The sequence below is a fragment of the Cyprinus carpio genome, chromosome B24, assembly GCF_018340385.1.
Source record: "Cyprinus carpio isolate SPL01 chromosome B24, ASM1834038v1, whole genome shotgun sequence".
Lineage (NCBI taxonomy): Eukaryota > Metazoa > Chordata > Actinopteri > Cypriniformes > Cyprinidae > Cyprinus > Cyprinus carpio.
Window position 1 is genome coordinate 14160954 of NC_056620.1, and position 16459 is coordinate 14177412.

Here is a 16459-nt window from a genome sequence, read left to right on the forward strand (position 1 = left end):
TAACACATAAATATCAAATTAATTAAAAAAATATTTTTAAGTTACGATATGAAAGGTTCAAAGTAAAATTCCCATTGTTTAACACTTAAATTCCCTGGTTTTAACACTTTAAGCTCATGATACAAAAACATGTTATCATTCTAAAAAAAAATGTCAATGTAAATGTCAATGCATTGTTATCAACGATTGTAATATGTGCTTTATGCTTTAAATGATTCCCCTACGGACTCCTTATACGAACTGCAGTCCTGGTCGTACCCAGCATGCACAGCAGAGCTACTAGCGCTTAGCTGAACAAGTGCAGACAGAAGACAACAACAACAGCATGATCCCAGTCGAACGCCAGGCTGATGCACTAGGCCAGCGATGGACCCCGATAACGAATATCAGTACATGGCAACAAAAGTGTGGCTCTTGCTGACTAGTCATCTGGCTCGATGAGGAGGTTGATTTTATTGCTAAACGTCCACTAAGGTGCTCATTGTTTCTCAAGTGTTTTAAAATATACTGCTGCTAAATATCTCGAGTCTATGCGCGAGTGTCTTCCGGCGGGAGCAGCAGCAGCAGCGGTGCCATGAACAGTGGACTCCCAGCTTCAGCTGCTCCGCTCGGGGGTGTCGGAATACCCGGTGTGAAGGTGAAATTCTGCCGTTATTATGCGAAAGACAAGACTTGTTTTTACGGAGATGAATGCCAGTTTCTGCACGAGGACCCGTCCATGGCGAGCCTTTCTCTGCACGGTGGAGGTACATGTGCTGGCGGAGGAGGAGGAAGCCCCGTATCTTTATCTCTCGCTGGAGGAGCAGTGACGGCGGCGGGATACGTGCTCGGAAACAGCGTGGCCAGCGTCGCTCCGGCAAACGTTCCCAAAAAGAACGATTCTCTCGGTCCCGCGGGAACAGCTCCGGAGGGACATCTGTTGTCCAGTAAGTTTGCACTAGGCCAAACGTATCCTGTCCTCTGTTGTTGTTGTTGTTCGGTTAGGGGGCTACACTGTGACTTTTGTTTAAATCGAGGCCGTGGATTCAGCGGCCTACTTCTCGCTACCAGAACAACACGGGAAATCGACACGTTACTCCACAGCGCGCGAGCACTTTTAAACGAAAGACGAAAATACTAGAACAGCCGAATCAAAGGCGTTTAGTTAATACTCTACGTGGTTTCTGCTGGTTTCAAAGTGTTCTTCCAAATGCATAAGTTGTTTAGTATTTGATAACTGATAGGTATGGCAAGCCATTTTAACATGTAGTTTAGATCATTCACAAAAGGAAGTTGTTACGGCACTAAGGAATTTTGGTACTCAGGGTGTATTCACACCAGGAAAGTTCGCTAGTTCACTTGCTTTGGTCCGGACCAAATACAATGCTGATTTTTTTTTTGTTTTTGTTTTTTGGTGTGGTTCGCTTTCACACTGCCCTTTTTTGCAAGTGAACCAGAAATTGTAAACAAAACCACATGTGTGCAAGATCATCCATTCATTGGACAGAAATTATCAAGCAGCGAAAAACAGGAAGTACAAAAACAGGCTATTTTTATTCTTTTACTGATTTGGTGTTATCAGATACTTACGCAATTTGAAGAAATTTTTGAGCATTATAAGATGAGACAATGTCATAAGATGTAATTACGATTTGCCGAAAATAAAATCTATAGATATAAAATGCTTAAAACAAATTCCAATGTTAGTTTAAACATTTAACCTAGATAAATGTGTGCTATTAGGTGTATATCCAATCATTTTGCATGCAGAGAGTGGAAGCAGAAACGTGCTTCAGGACATCAGTGGAAACAAATTAAATACGCTGTCATTTTTGCTCATAAAGATAAGAATAATACATCGTTCGGAACTGTATAGGGTCTGTTTTTATTTGTGTGCACTCACAATATCAAGGAAATGTTGTGCTTTTATAAAATAAAGAAAACAAATAGGATGCGCTTGCCGACTTGGTCTTTGAACAGGAGCACTTCACAAAAATGCACCAAAACACATTTTCCACTGAATATTTTCCTCACAGAAATGATGAATATATCTATAGAAAGCTTTAAATGACTACAAAACGAAATAATTCAAATCTAAAACAAAAACTCTTATTATTATGTTATCCGTAAAGATGCATTTCTTTCTAAAGGTCCATCCAATGATGAGATGACGAGTCAGAATCATCAATTTCATTGCGACACTGACTCATAAAACACTAGTTTATTAATAAATAATTCAGATATTCTTACTATTTTCCACCAACATATCATTCCCTCCAGGATTTTGCGATCGCTGAATTTATCACAAAATCAAGCAATTTTTGCAAAAGCTCGCAAATTTTCATAATTGCCACACATTTTCCACAGATTTTGTGGATTTTCAAACAAACCGAAAGCATGCACAGACCACTTATCTGCTCGGGCCAGAGCCGTGGGCTGATCTCAATCACGCAACACCATTATACACAGTGCTTGGAGATACAGTGAAGAAAGCAGTCAAATTCGCCACAGAATCAGTAACATCTCTGTGAAATCTTGTGAGGGGCATTCAAATTCGGTGCACAGTTCTGTTAAAGCTGATATCAGAACAAACGCCACTGATGTGGAGACCAGGAAAAACATTGTTTAATGAACACAAATCAACACCACCATTTACCATGGATTTAACATAGTAAAACTACAGGAAAAACTTGTGGCAGAAATGGTCTAATGTTTTCGAGTGATTTTAAATTCTTTACACAACTTTTCCCACTTCCAAGCTTTAGTTATTACCGAATTTGAAAGTTATTTTTAATGTAACGATATTTCTTCATCTTTCATAGATTGCCCCATGTATAAAACTAAAGGTTTCATAATGTAGGAAAGCAAGCAATTATTGAAAACATAAAAAAAAGGTATTAAAACAAAAAAAAATATTATTAAATTGATTATAATTTTATTATTTTTTACTATATATAGATATATATATATATATATATATATATATATAGATATATATAGATATAGATATAGATATAGATATATAGATATAGATATAGATATATAGATATAGATATAGATATATAGATATAGATATAGATATAGATATAGATAGATATAGATAGATAGATAGATATACATACATATATAGATATATATACATACATACATATATACATACATACATACATACATGTATTTATTAAATTATATTTAGACATTTTGAATGACCGTAATCTCAACTATCTAGACAGCACAAGTACATCTGTAAGACGTCTGCTAAAGATCTGGGAAACATCTGCTGTGTACTCTGAAGCAGTTTTACATGCATTCAAATAAATGTCTATTTGACATCTGACAGGAAACATCTTGCAGAAGACATATTGCAGATGAGCAAGCACTCTTAAAAATACATCTTGCATATGTAAATGCAGACATCAGATATACATCTCTGAGCTGTACATGTGTGATTAGGGTGAGTGCTTTACTGTCAGGTGCTGGAGCTACCTTCTGTAGAACTTAATGGCACTGGTGCTGGTGTCCTCAAACGTTAGTCTGGAGCCCTACAATGTTTCTCGAAGTCAGAAAAGTCATAACGGTGTTGTCTGTGGTATATTTTCACTGCAAAAAAATAAGAAATGCTTCAAATATCACTGCAAATTTTGAGGAAAGCCGCTGCAAAATCAGTAATTTTAGGCCGCCAAAAAAAAAAAGTTCTGCGAAATCCTGGTGGGAATGATATATAATGATGGTAATTTTTTTTTAAACAAAATTAGATCAATGAGGCCATGATTTTACACACTCCAATATAGTAGGTGGCGGTATGCACCTCTAATGTTGGTATGTAAAACGATGTAAAACTGGAAGAAGAATGGTTATCTTTTAAAGCCCTAAATGTCTTTTTATTGTTGTTAACACAACTGTTGCAAATAAACATAAATTTTATATTTTAAACACTTTTTAAAATATGCTATATAATGTATAAAAACTAATGTATATAAAAACTTTTTAAAATATAAAATGTATATATATTTTTTTTTATGCCAGTGTCCATCAGCAAATCTGCTGTCAGACACCGTGCTGCATTGTCATGGGAACATGCCAGGTGAAGATGAGGAAATTATGTCGCTCCCTTTGCCCAGTGCATTCCAAAAGACTACATAATGGCATAATGGCATGCACGTGCCCTGCTCACTCCAAAGTCCCCATTCCAATGTGGATAGGGATGTTCACTTCCATTTGGAATTTGCCCTGCAAACCGTTCAGTACCGATACTCGTACTGGCACACCCCTAGACTGTAGTAGGCCTGCCATTAAGATACTATTGTATTCCAGTTGTTAAAAGTAATTTTTTTCTTAATCATACTAGTAATTGTGTTATATAATTTTGCCGTTGCTGTTCTGGGGTTTGTTTCCCAAAATTAACTATGGTCACAAGTTCTGTCATAACCAGTAGAGTCCAATGGAACTAGTGACCATATAGTTAGCTAGCGATGGTTTTTGGGAAATGCACCCCTGGTTAGTTAGTAAATATGACAGGTAGAAATAGAGGCGCAATATAGGTGAAATAGGTGCAATAATAAATACTACTGACAACTGGGATAGATAATAGTGTCTTATAAATGGGTACTAAAAAATAAAATGTTCTAAGTAATAAATACTATAGTATTAAATGAATAGTTTTAAGTTTAATAGATAGAATAATTAGTGAGGATTTAAAAAAAAGATACTCATCCATATTGTAGTACATACTAGTCCAAAGTGTGTAGTTACATGCATCTCCACAGAATTAAGTGGCAAAAATGTTTAATCAGTGTCAGTGGAATAGATACTAGTTTTAATGGATAAATGTTAAATGACTTGCCGTAGAAAGAGACAAGCCATTGTTCACAGGCAAGATTGAAGCATCTTTATAAACTAACCCAATAGTAGACCTCATGTTTGCCGGTGTTTTGATGAAACTTTAGAGGAGTCTGAGTGCATTTTCACAGTAAAGTTGGAAATTATGTCCAGCAGCTCTGAAAACTTTGTTTTAGTGTTCAGGAGAAATTCCGTGGAACTTGCTTTTGAGCAAATTAATCTTTTAAAACAATATACTGAAGCAGCCATTCTCTGCGTTATTTGAATTATTTATTTTATTAAGTTTAAAAAAGTCTTGCATATGACTTGGTGTAATATACTGTGTAAACACAAAGGATTCACATGTGTTTTTGTTTTATTGCAGTCCCTGGGATGGAGGGAGGTGCTCTGAATGAAGCCAGTCTGACCAACTCGTACTTCAGCAGTACCTTTATTGGGGTCAATGGGTTTGGAGGACCAGCAGAGTCCAAATATTCAATGATGCAGGTAACATAACCACTAGTGACTGTGTATGGTGAAAAACAGGAAACCAATAGAAAATACTAGCAACTGGGTCCGTCAAAGGGAGCACACAGTGGTGATTCATAATGGGACACTTCACATGTTGATGGTTGCTTGTGTTATTAGAGGATGACCAGCAGTAGCAGTTCTCCAAGTCTGCTGAATGATGGTGCCAAGAACTTCAGCCACAGCACACATGGTGAGTTAAAAAATTGTTTGAAAATTTTGTTGCGGGAATAAAGCTGTCAAGGGCAAGATTTGAAAACCTTTTCTATATGTCCGCTCCACATTTTAGATCCATTAAATTCCCCAACATCATCTCTCTTCAGTGATTTTGGAGCTTTGAGCAAATCACAAAGGAGAAAGGTAAGAGTTTAATGCGTCAGTGTATGCTGTTTGTACTGTGCTCTGACAGGGTATTTTGTTGATGGAAGAATCACTTGGATTTCTGACATCTTTCAAGAAGGCATAATGGATTAAAAACGTTTTGTGTCTTTTGATAAGACAAATCATCGAACAATTGACCAGTCGATTAGTGAGTTTTAAAAATTATATATTTTCAGCAGTGGAATTTTAATTACTATGCTGACATCATGCTGTTTTAACTTTTAGAGAGTTTGCACAGGAAATCCCTTAAAGAAAAGCTGTGTATTTAATTTCCTCTGCATTCATTTTGATCTAATTATATTTATTTTAATTGATTGGAATCCGGTAAATCAGAAACCAGCCTAACGATACTGTTATTCCTTGAGACATTAGCGTAGACAATTTTGAATAAATGTTGCTTAGCACATCGTTAACTCTGGAAAAAGTTGTGCCAATACCAAGATGACAGTGCCAAAAGATACTTTCTTAAAGCTGTCAGGGTGAAAACATTATGGTTCTATATTTGTATCTGCGGTTCTTTTTCAGGCTCCTAACCCCACAGCTAGTGAGTTTGTCCCTAAAGGGGCCCCACGGATGGCCTCCATGTCTCAGACGACCGTGCCAGCATTCACCTCCCCCATCTTCCCTCATCCTGGCTTGAGCAGCTCTACGGCGGCTGCTCTTGCACCTGGTCAGTGACTCACTCCCAGAAAATACCACCTGGTGTTCTGCCACTCTGTCTGTCCTTTTTTTTTTTTTTCTTTTTTGCTAGATCTCTTTTCTTATGTTTAGCATTTCTATTCAGTCTTTCAATGTGTGTGATCTTTTAGGTTGTGAATCTGGTCAGGGTACTCTGTTTACAATTAGGCTTGAATATCTGGTTTCTGGGACAGGTATGTCGCTCTCTGCTGGGTCTTCTCCTCTTCACTCCCCCAAAATCACCCCTCACACGTCCCCAGCCCCGCGGCGGCGAAGTCACACGCCCAACCCCAACCCAGCCAATTACATGGTGCCCACCACTGCATCTGACCAGGGAGGAGCCCACGTGATTCAAAAGGAGACCGTGGGCGGGACTACCTACTTCTATACCGACAACACCCCTGCTCCCTTGGCTGGAATGGTATGGTCAATGTTAATCAGACTTTGCTGAGTGCTATTATTGCCTTTACCTGGTTTACTTAAAATATAAAATGCGCTGTTTGCATTTTCAGGTGTTCCCAACATATCACATGTATCCCCAAACGGCACCTCATGTGGCATACATGCAGCCAAAAGCCAATGCACCATCCTTCTTTATGGCTGACGAACTCCGACAGGTAATCTGCCATTTCTGCCCTCATCTGTTAGCCAGTGTTGTTTAGAAGTTGGTTGTTGATTGTCATTTTTCACATATTTGTCCTTGTTTGTAGGAGCTGATTAACAGGCATTTGATAACGATGGCACAGATAGATCAGTCGGAGAACCCTGGTAAGAATGTGGGTTGTCTTTGTGTTGGCATGACATGTCAACAGTGTTTGGTTTCAATGGACAACACGGCTACCTGTTCAGTTATAAAGTCTATTTTGTGATCAGAGCATATGGTTTCACCTGCTGTCTGAGTAGAAAACCACATCCTTTCTCTGTTTGCCATTTTTAATTGGTTTGAAAAGCATTTCACATAGTTATCCACCTTTGTGTCATCTCTATCATCTCTTTCTCACTTTCTATATATTCAAGTGTTTGTTTTGTGCATATGTGTGTAAGAAAAGGTGTGTTGGATGATTGAAATCTCTGTTCCATCTCTCCTTCAGGAGTGCCGTCTGAGGTCGACAGTTACCACAGCCTCTTTCCCCTGGAACCCCTTCCCCCACCAAACCGTCTTCAGAAAACCAGCAACTTTAGTTACATCACTTCCTGTTACAAGGCAGTCAACAGCAAAGATGACCTGCCTTACTGCCTCAGGAGGATACATGGTGAGGCAAAGTATTTGTATGTACAGCTGTTCCTGAAGAGAGTTTGCACATTTGTTTTGAATTCCATTTTTAAATCACTGTTCTTTACAATGGCAGTTTTTATGGATAACCAATCGAACCACATAACTAAAATGCATGACTGACAGTCTTACTAACCAACAGAGTAGTTACTAACCACCTCCATTCTCCCCAATCAGCACTGCTCTAGCCAACTGCGTAAACGCACACCATTAAAAAAAAAAAAAAAACCAACGCTGGAGAGAGAGAGTGTGTGCTTGTGGTGTCTACGGGGTCAGATTGATAGTTGGGCAAATTAATATTTAAGAAAAACTTACGTAATATGAGATTACTTCGGCTTCGAAATGACAGACACCAAACAAAAAAGGTTACGTTAATTTGCAAGAGCTGTCACAACACACATCAAGAGCTCCCTTATCGGTTCTGCTTTCAGTACTGGAGAATAAAAGATACAATCTTAGATGTTTTTATAAGTACATGAACGCTATCTTGCACATTTTATCTCTCCAACAAATTCTAATTTGAAAGAAGTTTATAATGCATGTTTGCTTTTCCCAATTCAGAAGACTGCACACACAGTCTGTGTCTCTGAATGCTTCTCATACTCGCTTCTCTCTGCCTCGTCTCACGGAGGGGCCGTTTACACTTGCTGCACACATGCAGTCCGTCTCGTAATGTTTCTGTTATACTCCCGCGCGGCTCTGCACCGCAAGTCTCCACGAGTGCATCTGGCAATATGGAAGGGGCTAGATGCATGCGCGCAACCTGTGTCAACTCGCGCCTGGCTCCGCGTTTAAAACAAGTGTAAATTCAGTCTAACTGCTTGCTAATTTCACTTGGATGAAATGAAACATTCAGCACATTTTCCACTTGTTCTTAAAATCCCAAATACTTAAAAATAAATAAATCAGCATATGTAACCTATGTAATAGGCCTACTTTAATAACTGACTAAAGTAATACAGTTCTTTATTTACACAAAATAAACTAATCTTTCCTGTGAAGTTCAGTAAGTAAATTCTGTAAAAGTAGTAATACCATTATAATATTCCCTGCTGAAAAAAAAACAGTAGAACCCCTCCCAAAACACAATAGAAAATTTAATGGATTGAAGGGTTATAATGGGAATTATATTGGCTTTAATGTAAAGTATAATGGTGTCTACTGCTATTTGATGGATTTTATTGGTGAGATGTAATCTGGCAGATGGGAAACAATAGAACAACAGTAATTCCTATTAGAATAATGCCCAAAACACACTACAAAAAGGAATTTTGTAATTGTTTTAAGGGAAACCATAAGAATTTCTGTGACGGTTTCTGTTGTTTTTTTTTTTTTTTTTTTTTGCTTTTTTCAGCAGGGTAACGGTACCTATACTGTGCTACACGCTATTGACAATGTTGAGCTGAAGCTTAATTTTGCAAAATTAAAATCACAAATCAAATTGCAATCGCAATATCGGTCAAAAAAAACGCAATTAGATATTTTCCCCAAATCGCACAGCCCTATTAAATACCTACGTGTGTAACTTGTGTCCTTGTGTGCATTCACAGGCTTCAGGCTGGTCAACACCAAGTGTATGATGCTGGTAGACATGTGGAAGAAGATTCAGCACTCCAATATTGTGACCCTACGAGAGGTCTTCACCACCAAAGCATTTGGAGACCACTGTATGAATAAGTTTTTTTTATTTTTTAAGTGTGTGAGCATGTCCATTTACATACTATTGTGCAACACAGCTTTAGGGTTTGAAATTATACATTTGATTTTTCCAAATGCAATGACATGAGCAGTCCTCTGCTCTGAAACATATTTTTAAATAATGAATTTCTGAAAAAAAAAAAAAAAAAAACCTTTATTATAGTTTGTTCTATTTCTTTAAAAATCATTTTAAATCACAAAAATTGTCATTAATTTATTAAACCATGTTCATTTCTTACTAATATTTGAAAAACTTTTATTCTTTCTAGTATTTATTTCATAAAATATTTTTTTTTTCTTATTAATACTACTTAAAAGTAGTATAAACGTTTTTCAAAGGAGGAATAGGAATGTGTTTTGAACTAGTTTTTTTAAAAAAAATTTTTTTTTTCATGAATTGACCCTTTTGAACTCTTTTCATATGATCATGTTTATCCTTTGCAGCACTGGTATTTTCCTATGACTTCCATGCGGGGGCGGAGACCATGTTCAGCAGGCACTTCAACGATCCGGCAGCAGATTCTTACTTCACAAAGAGAAAGTGGGGTTAGTTGTTTCATGCTCTGTTGTTTCTGTTTGTGTGTGTGTGTGTGAGGATACAGCCGTTAGATACGGAGTACGTCAAGTGCTTGGTGGCAGTTGTATCTTCGTGAATGTGTAGCGAGGAAAGAGGAAGGAGTGGTTGAAACCGATCCCGCCTCAGGTGGGTTCAGAACCTGCAAGCTCAAGACTAACAGAGGAAGCAAAACCCAGTGATGATGTTTAGCTATAAACAGCTGCTGCGCATACGGCTGCATCAACCACAGTGCAGCCTCAAACCATAAAACGTGTGTTTGTTATCAGGATGGGCTACAATACAGCAATATATTCTAATAACCAGGCACAACATATAAAAAAGTACACTTGTTCTTATACTACATTGATATACAGTTTTAATGAATACCTTGATGTTAAAGTTGAATTGCCTGTGTTTATTTGTCAGCTACCGTAATACAAGATGCTTTAGACATTTACTTATTTATGTTTTTGTTTTGAGAAATAACTTTCAGTTTTCTTCTATCAGGGCAGCATGAGCTCCCTCCTCCACGGCAACATGCGGGTCTGTTACCAGAGTCGTTAATTTGGGCCTACATTGTCCAGCTGAGCTCGGCACTGCGCACCATTCACACGGCTGGGCTGGCCTACAGATCCAAGTAACCTACTAATAACCTCAAAAACACAAAAAAACTACACACATACATTCAACTTGAACACTTAAACACATAAGTACAACCGCATAACATCAATACATTAATTGATAATGTTTTGCTTTTTCTGAACTACTATCCTAACCATGCAAAACAATACAGTAACTACTAAAGACAAAGCACATTTCTGCAGAATTTTCTTTAAAGTTTGCTGTAGGTAACCAACTTATGACATGAGGGACAATCAAACCACAGATCAGTCAGTGTTCAGTGGGGCCCTTTTTTCTAGCCATAAATAGTGAATGGAGAAGTTCACTGATAGATTATTTTTGCTCTTCCTTTATTATGTACGGACTGTTTATCAGCTTCTGACAGCAGCGTTTGCACAAATAACCAAACGTGCAAACACAAACACTGCTTAATGTTTGTTGTTTCTCCATAGGTTACGAGTCAACTGTGTAGGTATGTTTGATGTCTTAACATTTGACAATAGTCAGACCAACCACCTGGCGCTGATGCCCCAGTACCAGGTATTGAACATCTCATTCACACCCAAACACAGTGTTACACCCGTCACATACATCATTTAATCAGATTTTGTTACACTACCGTTCAAACGTTTGGGGTTGGTAAGGTTATTTTAATTTTGTTGAAGGAAGTTTCTTATGCTCATCATGTAAAAATAACTTTTATATTTTATAATGCCATTTATTTCTGATTCAGTTTTCAGCAGCTATTAATCCAGTCTTCAGTGTCACATGATCCTTCAAAAATCATTCTAATATGCTGATTTGGTGCTCAAGGAACATTTAGCAATATTTATCAACAGTTGTGCTGCTTAATAAATTACATTTCAATTAAATGCTTTTCTTTCAAAACGTCAAAGGTATTTTGATCAATTTAATGCATCTATCCTAAATATAATAAAATAAGTCTTAAAGTCTTACTGACCCCAAACTTTGGTGTAAATAACATTTTACTTATAAATTAATCACAAATATTTTTGTAGCAGTTAATTGCCAGAATTTCAGGACCGTGACTATACACCACTTTAATGTGGATATGAAGTTCTTTGTGCTAGCAATGGGTTTTGAAGGCTGCTTTGTTGTGGTGCAACTTTTTGAGCATTTGTCGTTTTACACTTTGGGTCTAAAAGTTTCATCAGTTGCTGTTCCTCTTTGTGTCCATCAGCAAGCAGATCTCATCTCCCTGGGGAAGGTGGTGTTGGCTCTGGCGTGTAACTCTCTAGCTGGCATTAAGAGAGAGAATTTGCAGAAAGCCATGGAGCTGGTGTCAATCAACTACTCTTCTGACCTCAAGAACCTCATTCTGTGGGCCTCTATCTCTTTCTTACATTTTTATTTTTTATACATGTTCATGGCCTCATACAGTCTCACTTGTGCATTAGTTTGAATGTGGTGCCACATCTTATGGTCGTGTTTGATCTTCAGGTACCTGCTCTCAGAACAAAGCCGTCTGCGCAGTGTCAATGACATCATGCCCATGATTGGAGCACGATTTTACACTCAACTTGATGCCTCGCAAATGAGAAATGATGTCATTGAGGAGGACCTGGCCAAGGTATTTAAATTTGTTTCCAAATATATAAATTTTCTATCCACCTTATTTTTTGCGCAAGCGTAAATGGCTGCAAGCGTTTAAAAATTGAATGTATCTGGCTTCAGGTCTCATTCACTTCCCAGTTACTTTTAAATGTACAAAATAGCTCGTTATGCTGCTTGAAACTGCAAATTCAGTGATTCATTCAGTTGAATTGTCAGACTAATTGAAACAGATAACGGACTTTATTTGCGATTCTTTAAAAGAACCAGCTCAAAAATAATAATTACCTTATTTTTTATTTTTTTTAATTGAACTACACTAGTTATGCTGTGGTGTTTGTTTTTGAAGCCGGACAGCCAGAGAACAGAAAGTTGTTATTGTTGGAAAGTTGGGTTGAAAAAAAAGCATTATTTTGTCACTCTTTTTATCTTGTCACTTTCCATTCAGAGTCACAACTAGGCTGTAGATTCGATATCTCTTCAGGAAACAAAAAGAAACACCTTTGCAGACCGAGCTATCCAATTTACCCAGTATGCCATTATCTAGTGTGTGCTGATCTTGCACAGGAGGGAGTGGAGGTGTGATCACTGTAGATATTTTGGATAGTTTCAGCTGTTGTCTCTTCTGCTTTCCTCTTTTTGAACACTCGTATCAGATGTGTGAATGTTTTTTTTTTTTTTTTTGGTTGTTTTTTTTTTTTTGTGTACCAACCTTTTACAAACACCTACAAAACATGCATTGTTTCATTTAACCCCTTTTTCATCAAGAATGTGGACTTATTATATTAAACAGTGTGTGTCTCCTGTGTTTGTTTACCACTGCTGCATCTGATGTGAATGTGACTCAGAAAGAGGTTTAAATATGACCTGGTTTCCTTTCTAACTTCCCTTCCCATAATCTACAAAGTCTCACTTATGCAAACCCAAAATAAATTTTGTTATTCAAAAACGATCCTTATGCATTTTTACTACAACTTTTTGCTTATGCATCTACATTTCACAGGAGGTTCAAAATGGGCGATTGTTCCGCCTACTGGCAAAACTGGGAACGATTAACGAGAGACCAGAGTAAGTCTTTTATTACAACTAAAGGGCTGAAACCTTTCTGAAATGGCAACCTTTAAAGAATACTTCAGGTCAATATGTTTTATTTATTTCTTGTAGGTTCCAGAAGGACCCGACGTGGTCTGAGACTGGTGATCGTTACCTGCTGAAGCTCTTCAGAGATCACCTGTTTCACCAGGTAACTGATGCAAGCACACCCTGGATCGACCTCAGCCACATCGTGTCCTGTCTCAATAAGGTGAGCTTGTTTAGCTTGTGCATATTTGTGTATAGACCTTAGTTAGGTTAGACACCATAATGAATTTAATGCAAATGAAAACGAGGCTGTGAGGGAAATACTTTAGACTTTGTCTTTACAATGACAGGTACTATATAAAGCTCACAGCTTTTTTTGGAGTTTGGAGCAGATTTATGGAAGTTTTTTTTTTTTTTTTTATGGAAAGACGTTTCATCAGCTATCTAAGGAACCCTGGCTAAGGTCAATTGGAGCTCATGTTATATCCAGGCCAACAATTTATTAAATTGTTAAAATTATATTAAAAATGCAACTTGTACATACAATTACTTTGATACACCTATTTACATTAATGCAACGTTTATTTTTTAATTTAAACTGTTTTTTATATTTTTGGAGGTGGGTGGTAAAAACTGTGATGAAAAAGCCTCATTAAAAGAATAAAATACTTATTATATAAAAATATATAAAAATCGCTTATTAATTTTTTTGAAAAGTATAAGATAATTTGACCTTATGACAAGGAAAGGTTAGTTTAGGTTGTAATGATATGTAACTTATGAACTCATTCATGATATTTTAATATATATTTTTTTTAAAATTGCCTTTGAAAAACAAACAAACATGACCACATGTATTGATGGTTTAAAGAAAATGTTAATTTTTCTTGAGTTACATCACATGACATTTTTAGTGGCATTAAATTTACATTTTTATCTTGGTATATGTTTTTCAAAACCAATAAGAAAACAAACCATACATATTTAAGAATATGGAACATATTTTAAACCAGATTTTTTATTTTTTCAGTAGCATTTTGTTTTAGTGTACTTGTATTACATGGATTTATTATGTAAATAACAGTAAATTATGTATAATAACAAGCAACTAACCCTAATCCAAACCCTAATCCTCACTATAACACTAAAGTTAGTACATGTTGATAATTAATATTGAGTACTTAATTGTAGAATTACATATATTTTGAATTGTGTATATAATTGGTAACTTTTTTCTTTTTTTTCTCTTATTCATTGTCATGGAACTCTATTATTTGTCATTCATCACTTCAGCTGTGCTAGTTGAACCAGTTCACTATTTTGTCACTGACTACCTGTAATTTCTCATGGCAGTTGGATGCTGGAGTACCGGAGAAGATCAGTCTTGTGTCTCGGGATGAGAAGAGCATGCTCGTGGTGACTTACTCAGACCTGAAGCGCTGCTTTGAGAGCACCTTCCAGGAACTGCTTGCCGCCACGAACGGCCCCCTGTAACCCCCAGCAATCCACAAGAGTGGGCTGGAACTGCCTGAAACAGAGCACATTGCACTACAGCCTGGAATCATAGGTGCAGAATGATGATCTCACGACCAGGGCGGAGCCAGCTGGTTGCTCACCTCCAGTCAGATACACTGTTTTGTGCAGAGAAAGTTGTTTTCTAAAGCGTATTTTTTTAGTTTTCACAACAACACCACAGCTGCAGAATTATGAACTGAACTGAGAGCTGTGATGATGAATTCTTTCTTTCTTTCTTTCTTTTTTTAGACTTGGGAACAATGTCCAAAAAATAAGAGACTTTACTTCCTGCTTTTATTTTTCATTTTGTATGTTTTCTTTGGAGGATGCACTAAACATTTTAAGTTCATTTTTAAGTGCTTGTGCGTGTCCCACAGGGTGCGTTGAGGGCCTCACACATGAAATGGAAGAAAAACAGCACCGTTTTTTCCACAGCTCCACACGCGTTTTTAATGAGGTACTACGAATTGGGACAGACCACTGGTCATGTGTTCAGAATCCTCGACTCTAATGGGACAAACCAATGAGACTGACCACTTATGAATGTGTGGTGTAAGTAGTAATGTGCCGCCACTCCTCATCTGCTGTGTTGACTATTTAAAAGTTGGCCAGTTGGAGGCGGGAGGGGTAGTTACTGGTTGCGTGCAGTTGAAGGGGGTTCCACGACAAAGGGGTGCTCTCTCCTCATGCTGTGTAAACTTGTCGTTTATTTCAGAATTTCTCAACATCCTTTTTCATTTTACAGCTGATTTTTGAAATCGGATTTTGAGAGGATAGATTTTTGTTGCTGTTTCTGTTTTTTTTTTATTCAGGCTTGTGATAGGAACCAAAGAACTGGACCATGCTAGCAAGGGAAACCAGTTCTGTCTCATTGTGGAATGTCCTCTTATGCCTCTGTTGTGGAGCATCATTTCGTCATTCTTTTTCCGAATTCGTTCTCATTTTCCCACTCTCCACGCTAGTATTGGATCTAGTGAATCTCAGTATAGAGCTCTCTTGTGTTGATACTGGTGTTCCCTTTCCTCACCAAGTTGTTGTACAGAGATGCATGATGGGATGTTTCTCACTGTGGACCAGTCCCAGCAGGGACGGTTGGGATTGTATTGGTTTCTCTTGGTTTCGTTTTTGTTTAACTATGATTTGACCTATGAATTATGTGACAACATCCGGAAAACAGTTTGGAATTCGCTCAGGTTGATCCCTGACAGGTATATGCCAATGACTGAATGTGTCTGACCTGTCATTGGTGACTGCCCAATCTGTGAGTCAAGGAACAGGTGGGATTTGCAGCACAGATTTGGGTGTGCCACACTGGACCGAGAGGGTGCAGGATACAGCAGGCAGAGCTGAGGATGCTGTGAGTTCAGTAATGTACTTTTTTCCCCTCTTCGTTTTTGTTTTAGTCAACTGATACTTGGTGGACATGGTGCCAAGCCCGTATCCCTTTATGAACCGCTCACACACACATACACATTAATACACCTTTTACAGACCGATCTCATATCATGAATCCAGTTTCTAGTGGAACGCACTCCAGACACACACATACATATGCACTCATACATGAAATCCTCCTTCACCATCCCAGTATGTTTTATGCCCTTCTTGTGTTTATTGTCACATTTTTGCAATATTTGTGTGTACAGCAGTATTTTAATAAAGAGTAATAAAAGAGAACACGTGTTTGTTTGTTCTTAAATGGCATGATTGTTGCTTGAGTAGATTATGATGAACTACAGCAGCAAAAAGGAACTTGTTTG

At 37.5% G+C, this 16459-nt stretch overlaps 1 protein-coding gene across 1 annotated transcript; it reads left to right on the forward strand.

The window, feature by feature from the left end:
• The first annotated feature begins 252 nt into the window (after positions 1-252).
• pan3 (poly(A) specific ribonuclease subunit PAN3) lies at positions 253-16376 on the forward strand. Its single transcript, XM_042752440.1, is given in 19 exon segments — positions 253-926; positions 5183-5304; positions 5446-5518; positions 5615-5685; positions 6232-6376; positions 6579-6805; positions 6897-7001; positions 7095-7152; positions 7476-7637; positions 9208-9324; positions 9800-9901; positions 10419-10536; positions 10538-10573; positions 10982-11072; positions 11734-11873; positions 11994-12123; positions 13108-13172; positions 13269-13407; positions 14538-16376. Coding segments are annotated over 19 exon segments (2394 nt in total). The 5' UTR covers positions 253-574; the 3' UTR covers positions 14679-16376.
• Positions 16377-16459: the final 83 nt, after the last annotated feature.